The 16,933-nt window shown below is 48.8% G+C and overlaps 7 protein-coding genes across 7 annotated transcripts; 3 read left to right on the top strand and 4 right to left on the bottom strand.

Annotated features, from left to right (window-relative positions):
• Positions 1-487: 487 nt before the first annotated feature.
• Positions 488-1,844, top strand: ASPBRDRAFT_190793 (TauD/TfdA dioxygenase family protein; the record flags this gene model as incomplete). Its single annotated transcript, XM_067620292.1, has 4 exons — positions 488-937; positions 995-1,114; positions 1,169-1,609; positions 1,665-1,844. The coding sequence occupies 4 exons, from the start codon at positions 488-490 to the stop codon at positions 1,842-1,844; spliced, it is 1,191 nt and encodes a 396-aa protein (XP_067484735.1).
• A 323-nt stretch (positions 1,845-2,167) lies between these two features.
• On the top strand, positions 2,168-4,522 carry ASPBRDRAFT_25154 (uncharacterized protein; the record flags this gene model as incomplete). Its single annotated transcript, XM_067622142.1, has 2 exons — positions 2,168-2,797; positions 2,855-4,522. 2 exons carry the CDS (start codon positions 2,168-2,170, stop codon positions 4,520-4,522), a joined length of 2,298 nt encoding a protein of 765 aa, XP_067484734.1.
• Positions 4,523-5,263: 741 nt separating this feature from the next.
• Positions 5,264-6,628, bottom strand: ASPBRDRAFT_166354 (uncharacterized protein; the record flags this gene model as incomplete). The annotated part of the gene is made up of 5 exons (XM_067619582.1): positions 5,264-5,563; positions 5,613-6,026; positions 6,081-6,202; positions 6,255-6,491; positions 6,552-6,628. The coding sequence occupies 5 exons, from the start codon at positions 6,626-6,628 to the stop codon at positions 5,310-5,312; spliced, it is 1,104 nt and encodes a 367-aa protein (XP_067484733.1). The 3' UTR covers positions 5,264-5,309.
• A 107-nt stretch (positions 6,629-6,735) lies between these two features.
• On the bottom strand, positions 6,736-8,193 carry ASPBRDRAFT_36703 (FAM50/XAP5 family protein). The gene is made up of 3 exons (XM_067623566.1): positions 7,919-8,193; positions 7,290-7,860; positions 6,736-7,242 (listed from the first exon to the last, which is right to left on the bottom strand). The coding sequence occupies exons 1-3, from the start codon at positions 8,158-8,160 to the stop codon at positions 6,928-6,930; spliced, it is 1,128 nt and encodes a 375-aa protein (XP_067484732.1). The 5' UTR covers positions 8,161-8,193; the 3' UTR covers positions 6,736-6,927.
• Positions 8,194-8,313: 120 nt separating this feature from the next.
• fip1 (cleavage polyadenylation factor subunit FIP1) lies at positions 8,314-11,020 on the top strand. Its single transcript, XM_067629097.1, has 7 exons — positions 8,314-8,709; positions 8,765-8,817; positions 8,871-9,629; positions 9,708-9,711; positions 10,331-10,555; positions 10,669-10,727; positions 10,788-11,020. Exons 1-7 carry the CDS (start codon positions 8,554-8,556, stop codon positions 10,810-10,812), a joined length of 1,281 nt encoding a protein of 426 aa, XP_067484731.1. The 5' UTR covers positions 8,314-8,553; the 3' UTR covers positions 10,813-11,020.
• A 2,472-nt stretch (positions 11,021-13,492) lies between these two features.
• On the bottom strand, positions 13,493-15,026 carry aclA (putative ATP citrate lyase subunit (Acl); the record flags this gene model as incomplete). Its single annotated transcript, XM_067616783.1, has 2 exons — positions 13,493-14,509; positions 14,586-15,026. 2 exons carry the CDS (start codon positions 15,024-15,026, stop codon positions 13,493-13,495), a joined length of 1,458 nt encoding a protein of 485 aa, XP_067484730.1.
• Positions 15,027-15,109: 83 nt separating this feature from the next.
• ASPBRDRAFT_654912 (uncharacterized protein) lies at positions 15,110-16,526 on the bottom strand. Its single transcript, XM_067628548.1, has 4 exons — positions 16,369-16,526; positions 16,053-16,210; positions 15,822-16,009; positions 15,110-15,793 (listed from the first exon to the last, which is right to left on the bottom strand). The coding sequence occupies exons 2-4, from the start codon at positions 16,090-16,092 to the stop codon at positions 15,398-15,400; spliced, it is 624 nt and encodes a 207-aa protein (XP_067484729.1). The 5' UTR covers positions 16,093-16,210; positions 16,369-16,526; the 3' UTR covers positions 15,110-15,397.
• Between the last annotated feature and the right edge of the window lie 407 nt (positions 16,527-16,933).

Below are 16,933 nucleotides of genomic sequence, written 5' to 3'. Positions count from 1 at the left end.
CTTAGCTCAAGGAAGCGGTGTGACGCCTCCGGGTTCTCCCAGATAAGCGGGAGATCTGACCCGACGCCGAGCGTCACAGAACTTGTCCCCACAACGGTTTCTGTTGCCTTCGAATGACGCGATCTTCGCTGACACCATCGTTGGGCCCGCTATTGTTTGGGGGATCGTTCGGTGTCCCCATGGATACTTGGATACATCGTTGCTTGATCAGCCGCTTGGGTGATATTCTCCAGCGATGGTGCAATACCCGCCTGTCCCGAATTTGGGGCAATGCCTGACTCTTCTCTGGTTATCTCTCCCCTTGATAATGGAGTGGAGGATGTGGCCTCTCCGTTCTCTATGTGTGCTTCTGTCTATATAAGCCCAGTTTTTCATCTCACATTGATTATCAGTCTTCGTGTCAATAAGTCCCTATTCAAATACATCTTGTTATCATCGTTTCCACCAGCACATTTGTATATCACGGTCACCTTTTCCCAGATAGACCATGGCGCCATCACTCGTGGACCCAGTGGTAACTCAGCCAGTCGGTCGCCTTCCCATAATCAAGAAGGAAACCACAGAAGACAACAAGTTTGGTTATCAACCAGGTCGGACTGTTGTGGAAAACCATGACAACTACCCGTACCAAGATCTTCTTCCTACTTTCCCTAACCTCCATTGGCCTCCGCTAGAGGAAACACCCTATGAGGATAGGGGTCTCTATGGAGACGCCAAGTTCCGGAACCTACTTCAGGACGCAACAGACGTCTTTGACTACACGCCCAAGATCGGGACCGAGATTCATGGAGTGAATCTGGCAAAGCTGAACGATGCACAGAAGGATGACTTGGCTCGTTTGGTAGCTATCCGCGGTGTGGTTTTCTTCCGAGGACAGGATGACTTGGATATCGATGCTCAGCGTGACCTGGGTAGACACTTCGGGAAGCTACATAAGGTATGCATGGCCTGCATACGGTTATCATCAACTATCGCTAACGTTTTTCGCCTTCAGCACGCAACAACGTCTGTCCCGAGAAGAGAGGGTTTGGAGGATGTTCACGTCGTGTATACTGGAGACAACTCCAGTGACCAGCGAGCCATGTTCACACCCAGTTTTCTATGGCATTCAGATGTATGTGCTACCTTTGCTTATGGTACCGAATTGGTGACTGACGAATTATTCTAGGTTACATATGAAGTCCAACCTCCATCATACACATCGCTCAAGGTCTTGACCGGCCCGCCACGGGGTGGTGGTGGTGATACGCTCTGGACGTCTCAATACGCGGCTTATGATGCACTGTCGCCTCATATGCAAACATACCTCAAGGGTCTGACAGCTCTACACTCGGCGGATATGCAGGCCTCGGACTCGCGTGCTCTTGGTCGACCTGTCCGTCGGGAGCCGGTTACTACAGAACATCCTCTTATTCGGACGAACCCTGTCACTGGCTGGAACAGTTTGTTTTTCAATCCTGGTTTCGTTACAAAGATTGTGGGAATTCCCAAGACCGAGAGCGATGCTATCATCAGATACCTCACGGAAGTCATCGCGACTACCCAAGAGATGCATGCGCGGTTCCAGTGGAACAAGAATGATGTCGCTATCTGGGATAATCGCACAACTGTGAGTACCGTGTCCCTCGCAGTATGCTGTACATTTTAAGCTAACTGTTTGGTAGAACCACTCTGCTTCTTACGGATTCGCTCCTCACCGTCGCCATGCTGTCCGCGTCTGCTGCCACGCAGAGCGCCCGGTTTTGGATCCGGCAGGAAAATCGCAAGAAGAAGAATTCATTGCTCTGTACAACCTGCCTCCTGTTAACAAGGACGGCTCCCGACAGTCAAACTACAATGACTAATTCTGTCGAAATTCTGTCGAGTCGTCATTCGCGCGTTTTGAATGTTTAGCGTGAAGCAGGTTTTGCGGGAATATGAGAGCTGGTTCTCTTACTTTCCGGGTTGATAATTAGATGACTAGCGATTTTTAGCGGAGCCTTAGCAACTAGGAGTACATAATTTCGGGCTATTACAATTCAAGTCATGCTTTTCCACCTCAATCGTGAGGCGTCAACAACATAAGACACGTGCTTTTCTCTTCCACATCATCATAGTATCAAGTACCTTTTAGCGAAGCCTTCACAGTTTTGTCGCAAACCATACAACCGACAGTCCCAACCCTCCAATGGCAACCACAAACAATGTCTCTTTACTTCAATATGCTCGTTTTCACGGCATAGCTACTGATTACACAGACCTTGACCTCCAGCATATCGACGATATTTGCGAGATCGCTCCCGATTTTCTTAATTCCCCTGAAGACGCTGTCTCACTTATCGAGCAAAACGTCGCTTCCAGCCAGCAACTGATCGAGCAGGACCTACTTCATGAAAAGCTCGACATTAGAAAGGAAAGTGTTCAGTACCTGTCGTCAGTACTTCGCGACATTAAAAGAGAAAGCATCGATGACTTGTGGGGTAAAGTCCTTCCGTTGTGGGATCGATATGACGATTTGAAGCTAGAACCTCCTCTCTTCAGCTCTGACAATGATACGTATTTGGCACTTCCGGCTGAGCCGCTTCGTTACTTTCGAGAAGAGGATGTCTTGTGTTCACTTGAGGGACTTACTAGGGACTACGATAGCAATCTCTCCAGCAAACTGATATGTGAAACGGATATGATTGAGAAGAGTGCTAGGAATGAGAAGCTGGATTGTTCTAAAGACGCATTACTCCTTATTCAGGGTGCAAGAGAGGCTGTCAATCGTCCTCCGGACTTGGATGACTTACTCTGTCCTTTGCAAGACGTGGCGAAGGTATGTGTTGGGAAACCCTCGCGCTTCTTTGACTCTCTTCGCTGAATTTGATGGTAGGAAGATCAATTACATCTCCAGTCACCGCCCCTTTGTCCTCTAGATGATGATTGTTTTACTTGCGACAGCCCATCACCGAATATAGAAGAGCAGGTCCTGCTTAGTCCCGTCACCATTTCTTTGCATAATATACCATGTGATGTCGATACGCTGCAGTATAATAACTGCCTTGAGATTAAAGATACTGAAGGGACTCCCGGTCCACAATTGGAAAGTGATCTGGGAGGTTACCAGGTCTCTGCGAAAGCAGGCAAGCAACTGTCGCACGATCCAGCTTCGTGCAGGTCATCATCATGCGAACAAGATCCGCCTCTCGAGAGGTTCACTACGGATATGGATGTGAGCAAGAGAAAGGAGCTTCCATCCGATGTTGAGCAAGTCATCATGCCTATGACAATACCCACGAGTTCAAGCAGCGTTACTTCCCAAGTAACCTACACTGAGATCACGGATAACATTGCGACATCCGACTGTTTCCCTTATGACAACTGTGACAACTGCATCTTGAAGGATCTTCCTTTTCGACCAAGCTACTCTCCAAATCCACCTGTATGTAGCTCGTCTCATCAGGAAGTTAACCAGTTTCCAAATTGCTCAGCACAGTCAGTCTTTGGAACTCTGGTCCCTGAAGTACGCCTGGTAGCCCCTGCAATAGAAGGAGATGCCTCAGTGGCTTCCGGTCTTCCTCAGAATCTACCCGAACTTCATAGTAATATGAGCCCAAGCAGTCAATCACTGATGCGAAAACGAAAGCTGAATGACATTCAAGAGGATTACAACCAGACAAGTACTGCGGATCAGATATTCATGCCTTCAACAATAGAAGACAAGTCTCCTTCAAGACAAAATCTGACCTCAGGCCTTGGCTCCTTATCACGGTTTATGGAGACCAGAGGGCAGGCTACCAGGCGACTTGTGGCCACCCAAAGTCATTATTTCCTAAATAAGGTGCCAACAGAAACTTCTACGAAGGAGCACGATGCATCACTGCATGATAGAACATCAGACAGCCGGTCCACTGATGGAAATGTTCCTCGACAACCAGAGAAAACCTCCAACCAGTCTCAGATCCCACATTGTCTACCTGGAACAAATCAACACATAATGCTCTCCCTGTCCACAAACCTCCTCAAAAGCCATCTACGCTTAGTCCAGTGCCTCGAACGTATGGGACCTGCCACATCAATCGTATACAGAGATCCTGGTGCAGAGATCTTCAAAACGGCACCTGGAAGTCGTACCCAAAAGACATCAACATTACTATCAAACTGCGAGGACGAAGCTGATATAGTAATCCCGCCGAACACAGGTATCATCTTGTCAACCTCCCAAGCAACAACACAGCTATTCCTCCCAGGCCACAAACCAGCAATATTGAAGGACATTTCGAGCATCAACTCTCCTCTACGAGAACGCATATTCCGTCTTGCGGGAAAGTATGGGAAATTATATGTCCTTATCTCTCATTGCAGTGGTACGACCTCAAGCTTGCCAGATACTGGGTTTACCATTGATAAGAACATGCTGTCATCTCTGACTACCTTTGCTGCTTTCTGTAGTTCCATGTCCAACCTGAATATTTACCCCGTTGTGATACCCTCCTCCCCTGATACAATCGCAAGCTGGATTCTTGTGCTTGCAAGTAAATCCGCGAATTCACAGGTCTAACAGTTTGCTTTGGGACAAACCCTTCTAATATTATCCTTATCTTTGTTCTCACTACTAATTCTATTATTCTTTTATTGATGAGTCCTTTTCTATTTATCTTTTTTTTTTCGCTTTTATTCTCCCGCGCCGCGCCCTCGCTTGGTTTCGCTTTCTCTTCCCTTCTGAGAATAGTACACAGTGAACATTCTAATTCGAGCTGTAGATGGGACTTTTCGTCTCATAATATCAACTATAACAATATATTCATCTGTATCCTTTCCACTGGGAGAAGGCTATATCTAAATATAGCCAGATATTGCCACCTAACTCTTAATCACTCTAACCTATTCACATCACACACTTCACCATGCGTTCTTAGTATGGCTGTGAAGCAATCGAATTCGGTAGTAGTCCAAAGTGCTGCCTAGAGCAAGCGTATCTAATGATAGTTAGAAGTAAGTCGTGTTCTAGTTGTGTTGGAGCTCTCTCAATTATCCTACTGGGAATATGCAATGAATAGCGCTTATGGGATATGGCACTGGTCTTGAACTGGGTTAAGAAAGGTATTTTACATGCTACTGATAGATCAGAGAATGGTGACAAGAGTCCTTGTATATATATTTAAACAAGCATTAAAGTATCTCATTAGACGAATGGCATCCTAATCATAAAACATCGTCAACCGCAGCCCCAGTTCAATGCTATAATAGATTCTCATTGCGTTGAAAATCGTACTAGTGATCACAACCGACAGAGCTGAAACTCCCGCATTTTCGCTCCTGGCGCTGGTAGTCCTGGTTTACTTTTGCTATATGATTGTACTGTCGAAGAAAGAGTCCGTTGCAGGGCGTCCTGGAGGACTGTGTCTCTGACTAGGAAGTTGCATGCCAGCATCCCTTCCCGTTGAGTCTCGTGTGTCTAGGAGAGTATTGGCTGATCTAGCCTCTGCTTGGAAACGCTCCACCATCATTCTTTCGGAAGGAAGGTATGATTTTCCTGTTGACGGACGTGTAGGACCCATGAGACGCGTTCGATGCTGCGCTGTTGCGGCAGGCTGAGTGTCTATACAGCGTCAGCACTTGCAACGTGAACTCAAAGTTCAGGGGCATACGTTTGCTCCGATTGTCTATAGGACGGGAAGGCGGCGGCATTGCAGCTACATCAGTCTTCTGTTTGTTGCCCTTTGAACTTCCGGTTCCGCTCCGTTGATAACGATGCAATTGTTCCACGCCTTCCTGGTTGACGGGAAATACGTTGGAATGTCTAGACGATGGAGGATGCGGCAGCCTCGATGTCTCTGGTCTGGGCACAAGCTCGGATGGGTTGTTTCGAGAGGTCGTTAGCGAACCCAGCGCTTGGGACACCGTATCTGTTGCAGCTGCCTGCATTTGAGATCGCATCGCTCGTGATTTGAGTATATTGTATAAGTTTGTCACCTGTGTCAACTTCTTGCACTTCTCTCGATACATATCGACTAGTTCGTGGTTCTTCTTGCGAATTTGGTCCTGTGCTGTCTGCATATCTGCTTCATTATCAGATACTGTCATTTACGTACTCCCAGGGTTGGAGACAGGCATACCTTTTATTCTCGCTTGTAGGGCCGAAATCTCCGTATTCGCGTTGTGTATGACCTTGTCCATTTGCGTATTGAGATTGGTATACTTGTCCGTCAATGTCTTTGCAAGGTACTCCTGGTAGCAGCTGTGGCTTTTTAGTAGGCATCCAGGGTAGTGACACTTAACAATCAACGCACATTTCCTGAGAATTCTGATATGTCCAGAAGACTAATGCCCGTCCCGCACACTCCATTATTGTATTCGGATCAAGCCCACTCAGAACACTGGTTTTGTAGTCTTCCGATGGGTTGAGAACCGTTGCTACCGCGTCGTCGGGGTTCACGAGAACAGTCTGACAGGCTGGACAGATTCGCTCATTCGCTGTGGGTTGCGATAGACCCAGGCTTCCTGCGCAGTTGAGACAGAAGATGTGTCTTGGATGCTCAGCATGTCGTTATTTCGACAACCGTACGAAAGCAGATGGAGTTACTTACGAACAGGTAGTAACGACTGCTCTCTCCTTTAGTTGTTCTCGACACTTCAAAGAGTTACAACGGAGGTGAAAATCCATTCTGGGTATATCGAAGTCCTTTGAGGGAAATGATTTAGAGTTCTTGGTTAGATGGATGTTCGAGCGAAGATGGAGGTTGAGCTAAGATGCATACACGCCAACTCATTGCGCGATATGGAAACTGCCGCGGGATCAGCCAGGTCGCTTCGACAAAAGTTTGATAGCGTATGAGAATACGACCAGACTTCGATGATACATGAGTAAGCTTAGGTTTTATTGGGTATCTTAGGAATATACAACATCTACGATCTCAACGCTCTCATTTATATCAGCCACTCCATGACCATCCTGGGTATTCTTCAGAAAAAGAACGTATTCCCAGAAGCATCACGCCTTGTCGTCCGCATCTTCTCCTCAAACTCTGGCCCTGGTTCATATTCTCGCCACAGACTGGCCGGGAAGATGTGTTTGTTCCGCTCATACCACCGTCTATCAACCACCTTGGTTAAAGAGGGATCTTTGTCGGCGCCCTCTAGTTGGCTGCTCTCCGGACGCGATAAAGGATCGTCCGTCGAAGGCCTCGGGGGCGGTTTGTTGGAATAATCGAACAACAGTCCACCCGCCTTTGTGAAATCGGGTACACTGTTGGCGATGAAATAATAAAGTTCATAGTGCTGTACCAGTCAGCGTATGCAACCAGACAAGATAGTTGTATACTTACGTGTGGAACGATGATCTCTCCTTTGACCAACATCAAATCATCAACACTAACTCGAGCCCACTCGCGACGGTTGTCTTTGCGAGCCTTGGATGCTCCGCTGGAACCGCTAACACCCAGTTCGGCTCCAACCTTTCGGCATCGGTCCAAGAACAACCAAACAGGGTCGCCTTTCTTGACCCTGACAGTCCCCGCGGGGATGTTGGTCCCATCGAAAAATATAAAGGGAATCAATATCTCGGTATTCTTCACGGCTTCCTGCATGGCAAGGAACTCCTTGCGGAGGGCATCCCGTGCCTCTGCCTCTGCCTTTAATGCGGCTTTCGTCATTGCTTTCGGAGGAGGCGGAGCATTTGGGTTTGGTGTAATGCGACGTGATGACGGAGCAGAGCTGTCGTCAACGGGGGTTCTGGAAGCAGAACGGGGGATACTCGAGTCCCGCGGCGTTGCGACTGCATCGGCAGTGCTATCGTTACCTTCCTCCTCATCGTCATCTCCGAATGAAAGTTTACTTTTGCTGATAGGCTTCTTTTTCTTCTTCTTCGGCGGGCCCTCGCTTCGTGGCGTCGAGTTGCTATACGCTTTGCGATCAGTTACGAGCCAATGTTGTTTGAAGATGCGCTTTAACTCACCCGTCAGTCGCTTCACCAGCAGAAGGAGTTGCACTTCTGGAAAGGCCAGACGTAAATCTTCCTAGGGATTTGTCATGGGCTTCGCGCTCTTTTTGCTCTAAAACCTCGGCGCGACGCTTGCGAAAGTCGGAAAGGTGGACGAGACCAACTGTCTGCGACTTGAGCAGATCTTCTGCTGACGCAGTTTGGCTGGTAAAAGAGCGTGGAGTCGAGCTATGGCTCGGCTGTTCGGATTGTGACATTTTCTTATTGGATAGGTTCTCAGAGGATCGAGGGCTAGTCGTCGAGATTGGCGATAAATCTCACATGAATGCGACTGACGTACTGGCACGTGATGTCCAAGGTTGCCGGATCGGGAACAACCACAACTTGCCTGCGCTTTGAGAAAAGAAAGTACTCTCGTCCATTGTTGTTTTTATGCTACAAACTTGTTCTACTTCTTTTAGCAAGGGGATCTGTGCGACTTAGGAATCTAAACGTTTTGGCTTCGCGACTTTAGTATCCCCAAGCAACCAGCAGCACAAGAACAAACAAATCAAAGCCGACCTGCGAATCTCCGCAGGATCGCCGCCGACAGAAACGCATCCCCGTCACACCTCCTACCTTCTACATCTACTCGGTCGCAGATCCCAAACATGATGATGGAAGACGAAGATGATGATTTCTATGATCCCGCCGATGCAGTGCCTGTGACTCAGCATCAAAATGGTTCTCAACATCCGCCCGCAAATTCAGAACCCCAGGACGACAATGATGCGGAAGAGGAGGAGATAGAGGTAGAAGAAGATGAGGTATGCGCATGACGACCCCCAAATTATCCAGCCAATATCACTTACACTCATGTAGGATGACTTCAATATCATCACTGAAGCACCAGCGGATGCACCGCCTCCAGAAGTGTACGTCGTACTACCTCTGTTCAACGCACTTCACCTGGTTAACCTTTGAACAGCCCACATCCTCGTCACGCCAGTCTCCGCGCGGAGTCTCAAAGGCCCTCCTCTGCAGATGTCTCCACGATATCGAAATCAATAACACCCACCGCTACCCCTAAACTTGAAACTGCTACCCCTGTGCCTGCTGCTGCAAGGCCCGCGGTCCCTCAGAAGCCCGGTTCCGCCTACCCTCCAGTCCATGCCTCGAACATCGATGTCCACGCGAACCCTATTCATCCGGCGACCGGCAAACCAATCATGTTAACAGACATGGACACCGACTTTCCAGAGGACGATAAGCCTTGGAGACGGCCAGGCTCCGACATTACGGATTATTTCAATTACGGGTTTGACGAATTCACGTGGGCCAGCTATGTGTTGAAGCAACAGGAGCTACGCAAGGAAATTGGAGATCAGAAGAAACAGTTGGATGATATGCAGGCTTTCCTAAGCATGGGGCTCCCACCGATGCCCGGTGGTCCTCCGGGACCGGGAGGACCTTCAGGAAGCGCACCGCCTCCTATGCCTGGCATGCCTGGGATGCCGGATATGTCACAAGATATGATGCAAGGCATGCTGACGAGCATGATGTCGCAAGGCCTGGACCCCTCGTCGATGGATCCTATGGCATTCATGCAGCATGCGCAGGCCATGATGGGTGGGCAACCCGGCGCAGGCGGCGGACAACAAGGTCAACCCGGATTTGGCGGGCAAGGTGGTGGCCAGCCTCAGATGGGATACGGAGGCGGCTTTGGTCGGGGTCGCGGAAGAAGATGGTGAAGCTATGCATCTGGCGCTGCGACCGTGTTATAATAGCGAATACCTTGTCGAAAGCTCACCATTGGCGATTCCAGCAGAGTCCTAGAAATAGTAGTAACCCTATTCATAAATGTATGACTCCCGAAGGCTAAGCTTCTTGTGCGGATCTGGGGTCGGGTTGCTCGGGGAAAGGGAGCTACTAATCGAGCGCAATGGCAGTAATCCTCATCACAGACACCAGCAGCAAGTACTCTTAATCTCATTAAAGAAACAATGATTATCTGTAGTATCCAAACAAGCAAACAAGCATAATGGAAAGGAGCACGCTGTAAATCAGAATGAAAGGGAAGAGCGAAGAAGTGGTGATACCCTCGGCAGAGAGGATGGAAGCTGTCGGTCTTGGCATTCTGGAAATTTCTCGCGAGTCCAGATCAGATCTTCTTTCCCCGGCCGCTTCCTCTTCTTCTTTTGCTCTCCACGTCCCCAACTTGCTTCCATTTCCTCTCGCTCCTGCTTGAATCTACGCTGTTCCTCGTGCCTGGCACTTTCATACACACTTCTAACACAATGGTATGTTATTGCAATTGATGACGGATGCCGTAGAGCTCCGAATGAACTTTTTCACCCATCGATGTCCATCCCCTTCCGAGGGGATTGCCATCCCTAACCGTTATCTTTCTACCTCTGGCCATTGCTAATGTTCTGATTGTTTGATTAGTCTTTCCTCCGTAACGTCAAGAGCCTTGCTCCCCTCCTGGACCGCGTCCTGGTCCAGCGTGTCAAGCCCGAGGCCAAGACCGCCTCCGGTATCTTCCTCCCCGAGAGCAGCGTCAAGGAGCAGAACGAGGCCAAGGTTCTCGCTGTTGGCCCCGGTGTCTTTGACAAGAACGGCCAGCGCCTCCCCATGAGCGTCGCTCCTGGTGACCGTGTCCTGATCCCTCAGGTACGTCGAGCCCCCGATCCGTGATCATCCGATGCAGAAAACGAAGCATTTGGTCCATCGCGCCGATTGATGTCTATTGTTGAACACAACCACTAACGAGTCTTGTGATATAGTTCGGTGGCAGCGCCGTCAAGGTCGGTGAGGACGAGTACACTCTTTTCCGCGACCATGAGTATGCACACCCTTGCCACTACCTCGCTTGAGTAGACGTCATATACTAACATGCTTCCAGGATCCTTGCCAAGATCCAAGAGTAAACTGGACGAGTGAAATGATATTCAGCTCCGTTGTCTTTCTGTTCACGGGTTAAGGCCGAATCACTTGTACTATACCTCCTACGCAAAATCATGAGCTTCAACCAACCAACCGGGAAAACTCATAATCAAAAAAAGAACCACCGAAGAGGTATCAGGAGGGATCTGTCGTCCCTCCTCATCATCTTGGGCTAACGTCTTGTCTGGCATTTATTATCGAAAGCGTGAAATGACTGTTTAACATACCACACGATGTACTTTTAAATATAGCAATCATCCTGTCCTACATTGTCTGGCGCGATGAGGGCAAGTAATCGATATGATAATCTCCTCTCTGATATGTTTAACTGTAGACATAAACATGTGATACCGTTCTGTTCCCAAACTGATGATGACTCAAAGATCATGGACCTTGTTGTCATGTTAGAGGGCAGCCATTCGACTAGCTTTGTCATGTGAGAGCAACAAAGCTCGTTATATATTAGTTCTATCCGAAAACAAGTCGTAGTCATGTCAAGCTCATGAATAAGTGTATCAGACACCCCTAGATATACTAGCATTCCTCATCTAATACACGTCACAGCTGCGATGTCTCAGTAAGGGGAGGAATATGGGTGAAACAGATGCAGCAATATCAGAAAGGCTAGCCAACGTTATCATCACTATATTATTAGCGACAGCACCACGATTTAGGTAACCAGAATAAAGGTCTGATACACATTTCTGCACTCTAATAGAACTGTTGGTATCACGTAGCCAAAACAGGCCCGGCGAGTATTAATTGATCGCCGGGTTGGTAGAGTTAGTAAACAGAGATGTCGAACAGGGCTCAGATATACAATTTATGTGGAATATAAATCGATTGCTGATTCTCAATAGAATTTCGAAAAATTATTTGCTATCCTGGAGTTAATCATAGGAAGTGTGTTTGTCACTCGCTTCAAGAACTACAGTATAAATATGTAGGTACTGGGTGCAGCGACTCAAGATCAACGTACTTGGTGTAACTCTCACTGATCTTACTTGTAACCGGCTACAAGGGTTGTTCTTCATATTTCTCGAAGGACTTGGTGCAGTTTTCGACTCATGGTGCACCTTTAAGAGCTTGACCTCAGCCTCATCAAGTTCACTTCTTGGTATCGAATTGGTGTCCGGCTGCAATATATAGTTATACTGACAGACGAGGCGCGGATGTATATACCCGCGTAGTGTACGGACCAACAGTAGTAAACGCGACAATATACTATTTGTAGACGCGAAACACCGCACTGCTATTCCCACAATCTTGGAGAGCACCCAACAACATCACTGCTATATAATAAATGTTGACATTCAACAACTAAAACGACATCACGAAGAAGGGGTGAGTATATCCCCATCAACATATCTACCTACTAAGTAACTACCTCGGTTACTTACGAGTAAACAACCCAACCCAACCACCCCAAACCACACACGCAAAGTAGACAAGAACAGAAAACTGATAAGACCCAATCTAATCAAAGGAACAGCTACGGACTACAATAATTAAATAAGAATCAAATCCCCATCTCTCCCAGTCCCTCGGCTCCTTTACTAATAAATTCTCCATCACGCAAAGGCCCGTCCCGTTCTAATCGATGCCATCTCATAGGCCGTTCCGTCTCCGTTCCCCATATCTACTTAGTTATCTATTCATCTATCTTACTCAACTCCCGCAGTTCCATCCATCCGCGTCCCGTCTCGGACGTACGGAAGCCACAACCACTCCCACCACCCCTGCTACGATGAAAATCCTTTTCCACCTTAATTAGTGTTGCCACGCGAGAAAACCAAGCTCATTCTTATCTTTTTTTAGTCTACCCTTTCCCTTGCAGCTCAGCCCTTGTGGATCTATGTTTCCGGGTGAGAGATTAGGTGTGGCAACCGTTAAATGTAGTTTATTTGGACCTCTTTTTTTACGGTCTTACATATGATACAACTGTGTATCGTGCGTATGTAGGTATTGTGTATTTTATTATACATGGTATACATGTTGTATATACTCCATATGTCACTGATGGGATTAATGTGGGCGCGCTTGGGACCTGCGTGTGCATGAGTTGATTTGTTATATATGTATGCGTGTGTGCCTTAACTGCTGTGTTGGTTGACTTGGTTACCTACCTTTGCTGGTTGGTGGTGGTTGTGCGGATGTGATGTGTCAGATTGGATATGCGGTCTACGTGTGAGGTAGGTGGGTAGGTGGGCTAATTCTCATTATTTATGGGTGAAGAGGGGTTGTGCGTTGGGATTTGGAGTATGTTCTTTGCCGACTGGTATTGAATAATACGGACGCTTGATGGATAGTTACTTGCATATGAATAGCTCTTCTAACATGCAAGTCTTGCCTTGATCATTGTTTACATGGTTCTCAGTGACATAGTCTCAGTGACAGTCATAGATCGTATCGTTCTATTAACGACTATCTCAAGTCTAAACAGCATCAACTCCAGAACGAGTATCCCCTCTTCCACTTGCCCTGCAGTGTAAAGCTGGGCAAACCGTTTGTACCGTCAATAAAAAAAAAACAAACAAGTGAACAAGATAGCGTAAACAACCATATCATGCCATGCATTGAGAAGAAATGAAACAGATTCTCATAGGAAATTAAATTAATTAGAAATTCAGTGAAACGTGCCCTTTTGATTTGGTTTTCCTTTTTTTACGCGGAACCGAACTCCTTGATGTCGGTCTGCTTGCCGCAAAGGGCAAGAGGGACGATACCACTGACGTGCATCTCAGGGCCGTAGACGTGCATGTTGAGGCCAAGCTCCTCACCAACAGCCTTGATGTTCTTAAGACCCTCCTGGTAGTTGGGACCAGCACGACGAACCCAGATCTGGACCTTGTGCTCGTTCAGGACGGGGGCAACCTCACGCAGAGCGCGGATGACACCCTTGAAGGTGGACGCAACGTTGGTGAAGTTGGCAATACCACCACCGATGAAGAGGACCTTGCCCTCGGGGTGGATGGGAGAGCGCAGCATCAGGTCGAGGATGGTACGGGCGTAGTTGAAGGTCTGGGTCTCGGTGGGAGCACCGGAGTACTCACCGTAGTTGGCGAGCTCGCTGACGAAGCCAGCAGAGGCAATGGCGTCAGCGTACACGACGGAGGCACCACCACCAGCAACGAGGGTCCAGACACGGCCGTTGGCGTTGAGGACGGTAAGCTTGAGGGAAGCACCGGTCTTGGCGTCCATCTCGGAGATGAACTTCTCCTCCTTGCTCAGCTCACGACCGAAAGGAGCGGGGAACTCCATCGGGGGACCAGCGTCAATGTTGACCTTGTCGCTGGAGGGAAGGGTGGGCAGACCAAGGTTGGCGGGGCTACGGGCGATGGCCCACTTGGTACCGCACTCGAACTCAGCAGTCTGGTCGAGCTTGGCAGCCAGATCGAGGAAGTGAACATCAGCGGAGGTGGCATCAGCGTTGGGGATGACAACCAGAGGGTTGATCTCGAGGTAGGTGAACTGGCAGTCGACGTAGACAGCATAGAGGCGGGAGATGAAGTCAACGAGGACGTTGTGGACACCCTTGGGCACCTTGCTCAGGAGAGTAGCAGCGATCTCCTCGTTGGAGGGGTAGTTCTTCAGGTTGACGGGGATGAGAAGCTTCTCAGCCTTGGCATCAACATCACCAACGTCGACACCACCCTCGTGGGTGAAAAGGATCCAGTCACCCTAATGTGCTACCATTAGCATTGATACCCCGCAGTTACGGAGAGCGCCGATCAGACGGCGGAGAAAAAAAACTTACCTCACGCACGGAGTGGATGTTGATGTAGTACTCAGTCTCCTGGGGGTGAGGAACGAAAGGCTCAACCAGGAACTGACGGAGAACGCCGGTGACCGTCTCAACCTGGACGTCCTTGGCAGCACGGGCCTCAATCCATTCCCTGGCCTCGGCCCAGGTCTTGTTCAGGGCCAACAGGCCGCTCTTTCCACGTCTCTTGATCAATTGGTCGGGCTTGGCCACGAACTTAGAACCGGGGGTCAACAGCCAAGGGTAGACGACCTCAGCCTGGTCGAGGACATCCTTGACGGCGACATCTTCGGGGAAGTGAAGGGAGGCGAGCTTAGGAGGAGGGTTGTGCGTGGTGGACGGAGGAAGAGGGGTAGGCTTGATGACGGGAGCACGAGTGAGGTGGTAGTTGAGGATGGCCTTGCCATCAGCTTCGAGAATCGACTTGGCGGACATGATGAGTGTATAGGTGAGAGAGGAGGGGTAGAATTATACTAGATAGCGTGTTAGGAGGAGTTGGAAGAGCAATGGTTGGAGGTGGAAGTAGTGAACCCGGGGAATGGGTGGGAGAGAGGTATACCTAGAGGAAGATGTATGTAGAGGGAGATAGAGAGAAAAAGAGGGAGAGAAGGAATTGGAAGATAGTAGTCTTGAATTTTTTTGGGAGGTCTGGAAGAGAAATCACCAACCAAAGGAGGAGCAGGAATAAAATGGAGAGTGAGAGTAAGAGGGGGGTGGGAGAGGAGGACGAAGAGGAAAAGAAGAAACAAAGCGGGAAGGGAAAAAAAGAACCTAGTAAAACGGAGTAGATGCGAGAAGAGCGCCGATTAGTCGGGGATGATAAGTGACGGCCGGCGAAAGGAGGCAGAAGAGGGGGGAGGAGCAGTTTCGACGCAGTGAAATTTTTTGGGGTCCGAAGATGGAGGCAGAAAGATGGAATGATCAACTGAAGCCGCAGAAAAACCCATAAAACCAGCCAAAACCGCTTGATACGGAGCACGATCAGGGCCGAGCTCGGGCAATACAAGGGGCTTAGCGGGTTGCGATGCTGCAGCCAGCGGACTTTGTTGAGATTCGGTGGAGCCGCCGTAAGAAAAAGCGGGTCGGCCCAAGACCCATCCTGTCAGCCGGGATTGGCGGCGTTGGGGATCCTCGGAAGCCATTCTCGTGAGTATTTGACTCGCAGTATCTGCCCTACGCTGTAGCCTCAATACTGTAGCCCCCTACCATCCACCAGAATGGCAAGCCTACTCGACTTCTTTCTTTGCGTCTTTTTTTTGTTGGGTAGTTACTTGACCACTTGGTTTTGTTGACGACACCACCATCCATCACCACCACCCACCACCCCTGTCTGAATGGCTTGGAATCAGGATTTACAATATCCAATAATGCAGTGATAGTGTGGTAGATGTGTGAGTTGGAGATGATAGAGTAACTAACTAACGTGTCCTGCCCGATGATGTAATGGGTTGGTTTCTCTACTTCCCCGGCTCGCTTCCCCATACTTTACGGGAATGACCATGATTCTTCCCACCAAATACGAAGTAGTAGTTTCTGGAATTCAGGTACCTTGCTATCTACGACTGTCACTTGATTAGTATGAATTGCATCATACAGGGGGGAATAGCATGGCAGCACTCCTATCTATCTATGTACAATATGCTGGCAGCCTAAAGTTAAGGTACATACCACAGATTCTCGTATGGACTATGAAGATTGGGGCAGGGGCGATATACCTACTTGGGTAGGTGCCCGTATGATTCCAGAAGCATACTTTTCAGGAGTTAAGTTAGTATACCGCCGTTTGATCTTTCGGTGAGCGGCCAGCGAGAAATCCTCCTTGGAGTTACGGGGCCTCGTGCATACGCATCGGCCCAGTCCCTGGCCACAATTGAGACCTCCAGTTTGCTGATCCAGCAGACGGATGTAGGATCCACCCGCCTTAGCCCCAACCAAGACCATCAGGACCACCTGGACCACCTCCCGGTTCGATGTGTACGCAGTATCAATCAGAATGCCCTTGCCCCCGTAATACGGAGAACCGTGGTCTCGGTGACTCTCAGACGGTCTATTTCGGTTTTTAACCTCCTAAAGTAGTTCCAAGACAATTCTGCATGCTCCGATTTGTGCCTACCACCTCTTGTTTTGGCTGTTTTGGCAGCCAACGGAGTCCCCCGATTAGCCGAAATTGACCACAGTCACCGGACTGATAGTCATTCATCTCTTTTGTCACTCTACTAGTAACTCCATAGATACAGTAGTGATCGGTCAATCAATCCCTCCACGGAGTTTGTTGGGCTTTGGAATCTTTCTCTCAATGCACCCGTCTTGGACGATATACTCCGGACTCCGGACTCCGTAAA

The sequence above is a fragment of the Aspergillus brasiliensis genome, assembly GCF_001889945.1.
Source record: "Aspergillus brasiliensis CBS 101740 unplaced genomic scaffold ASPBRscaffold_1, whole genome shotgun sequence".
In the NCBI taxonomy this organism is placed as follows: domain Eukaryota; kingdom Fungi; phylum Ascomycota; class Eurotiomycetes; order Eurotiales; family Aspergillaceae; genus Aspergillus; species Aspergillus brasiliensis.
The sequence above is the reverse complement of the archived record's forward strand: the minus strand, read 5'-3'. Positions and strand labels throughout refer to the sequence as shown.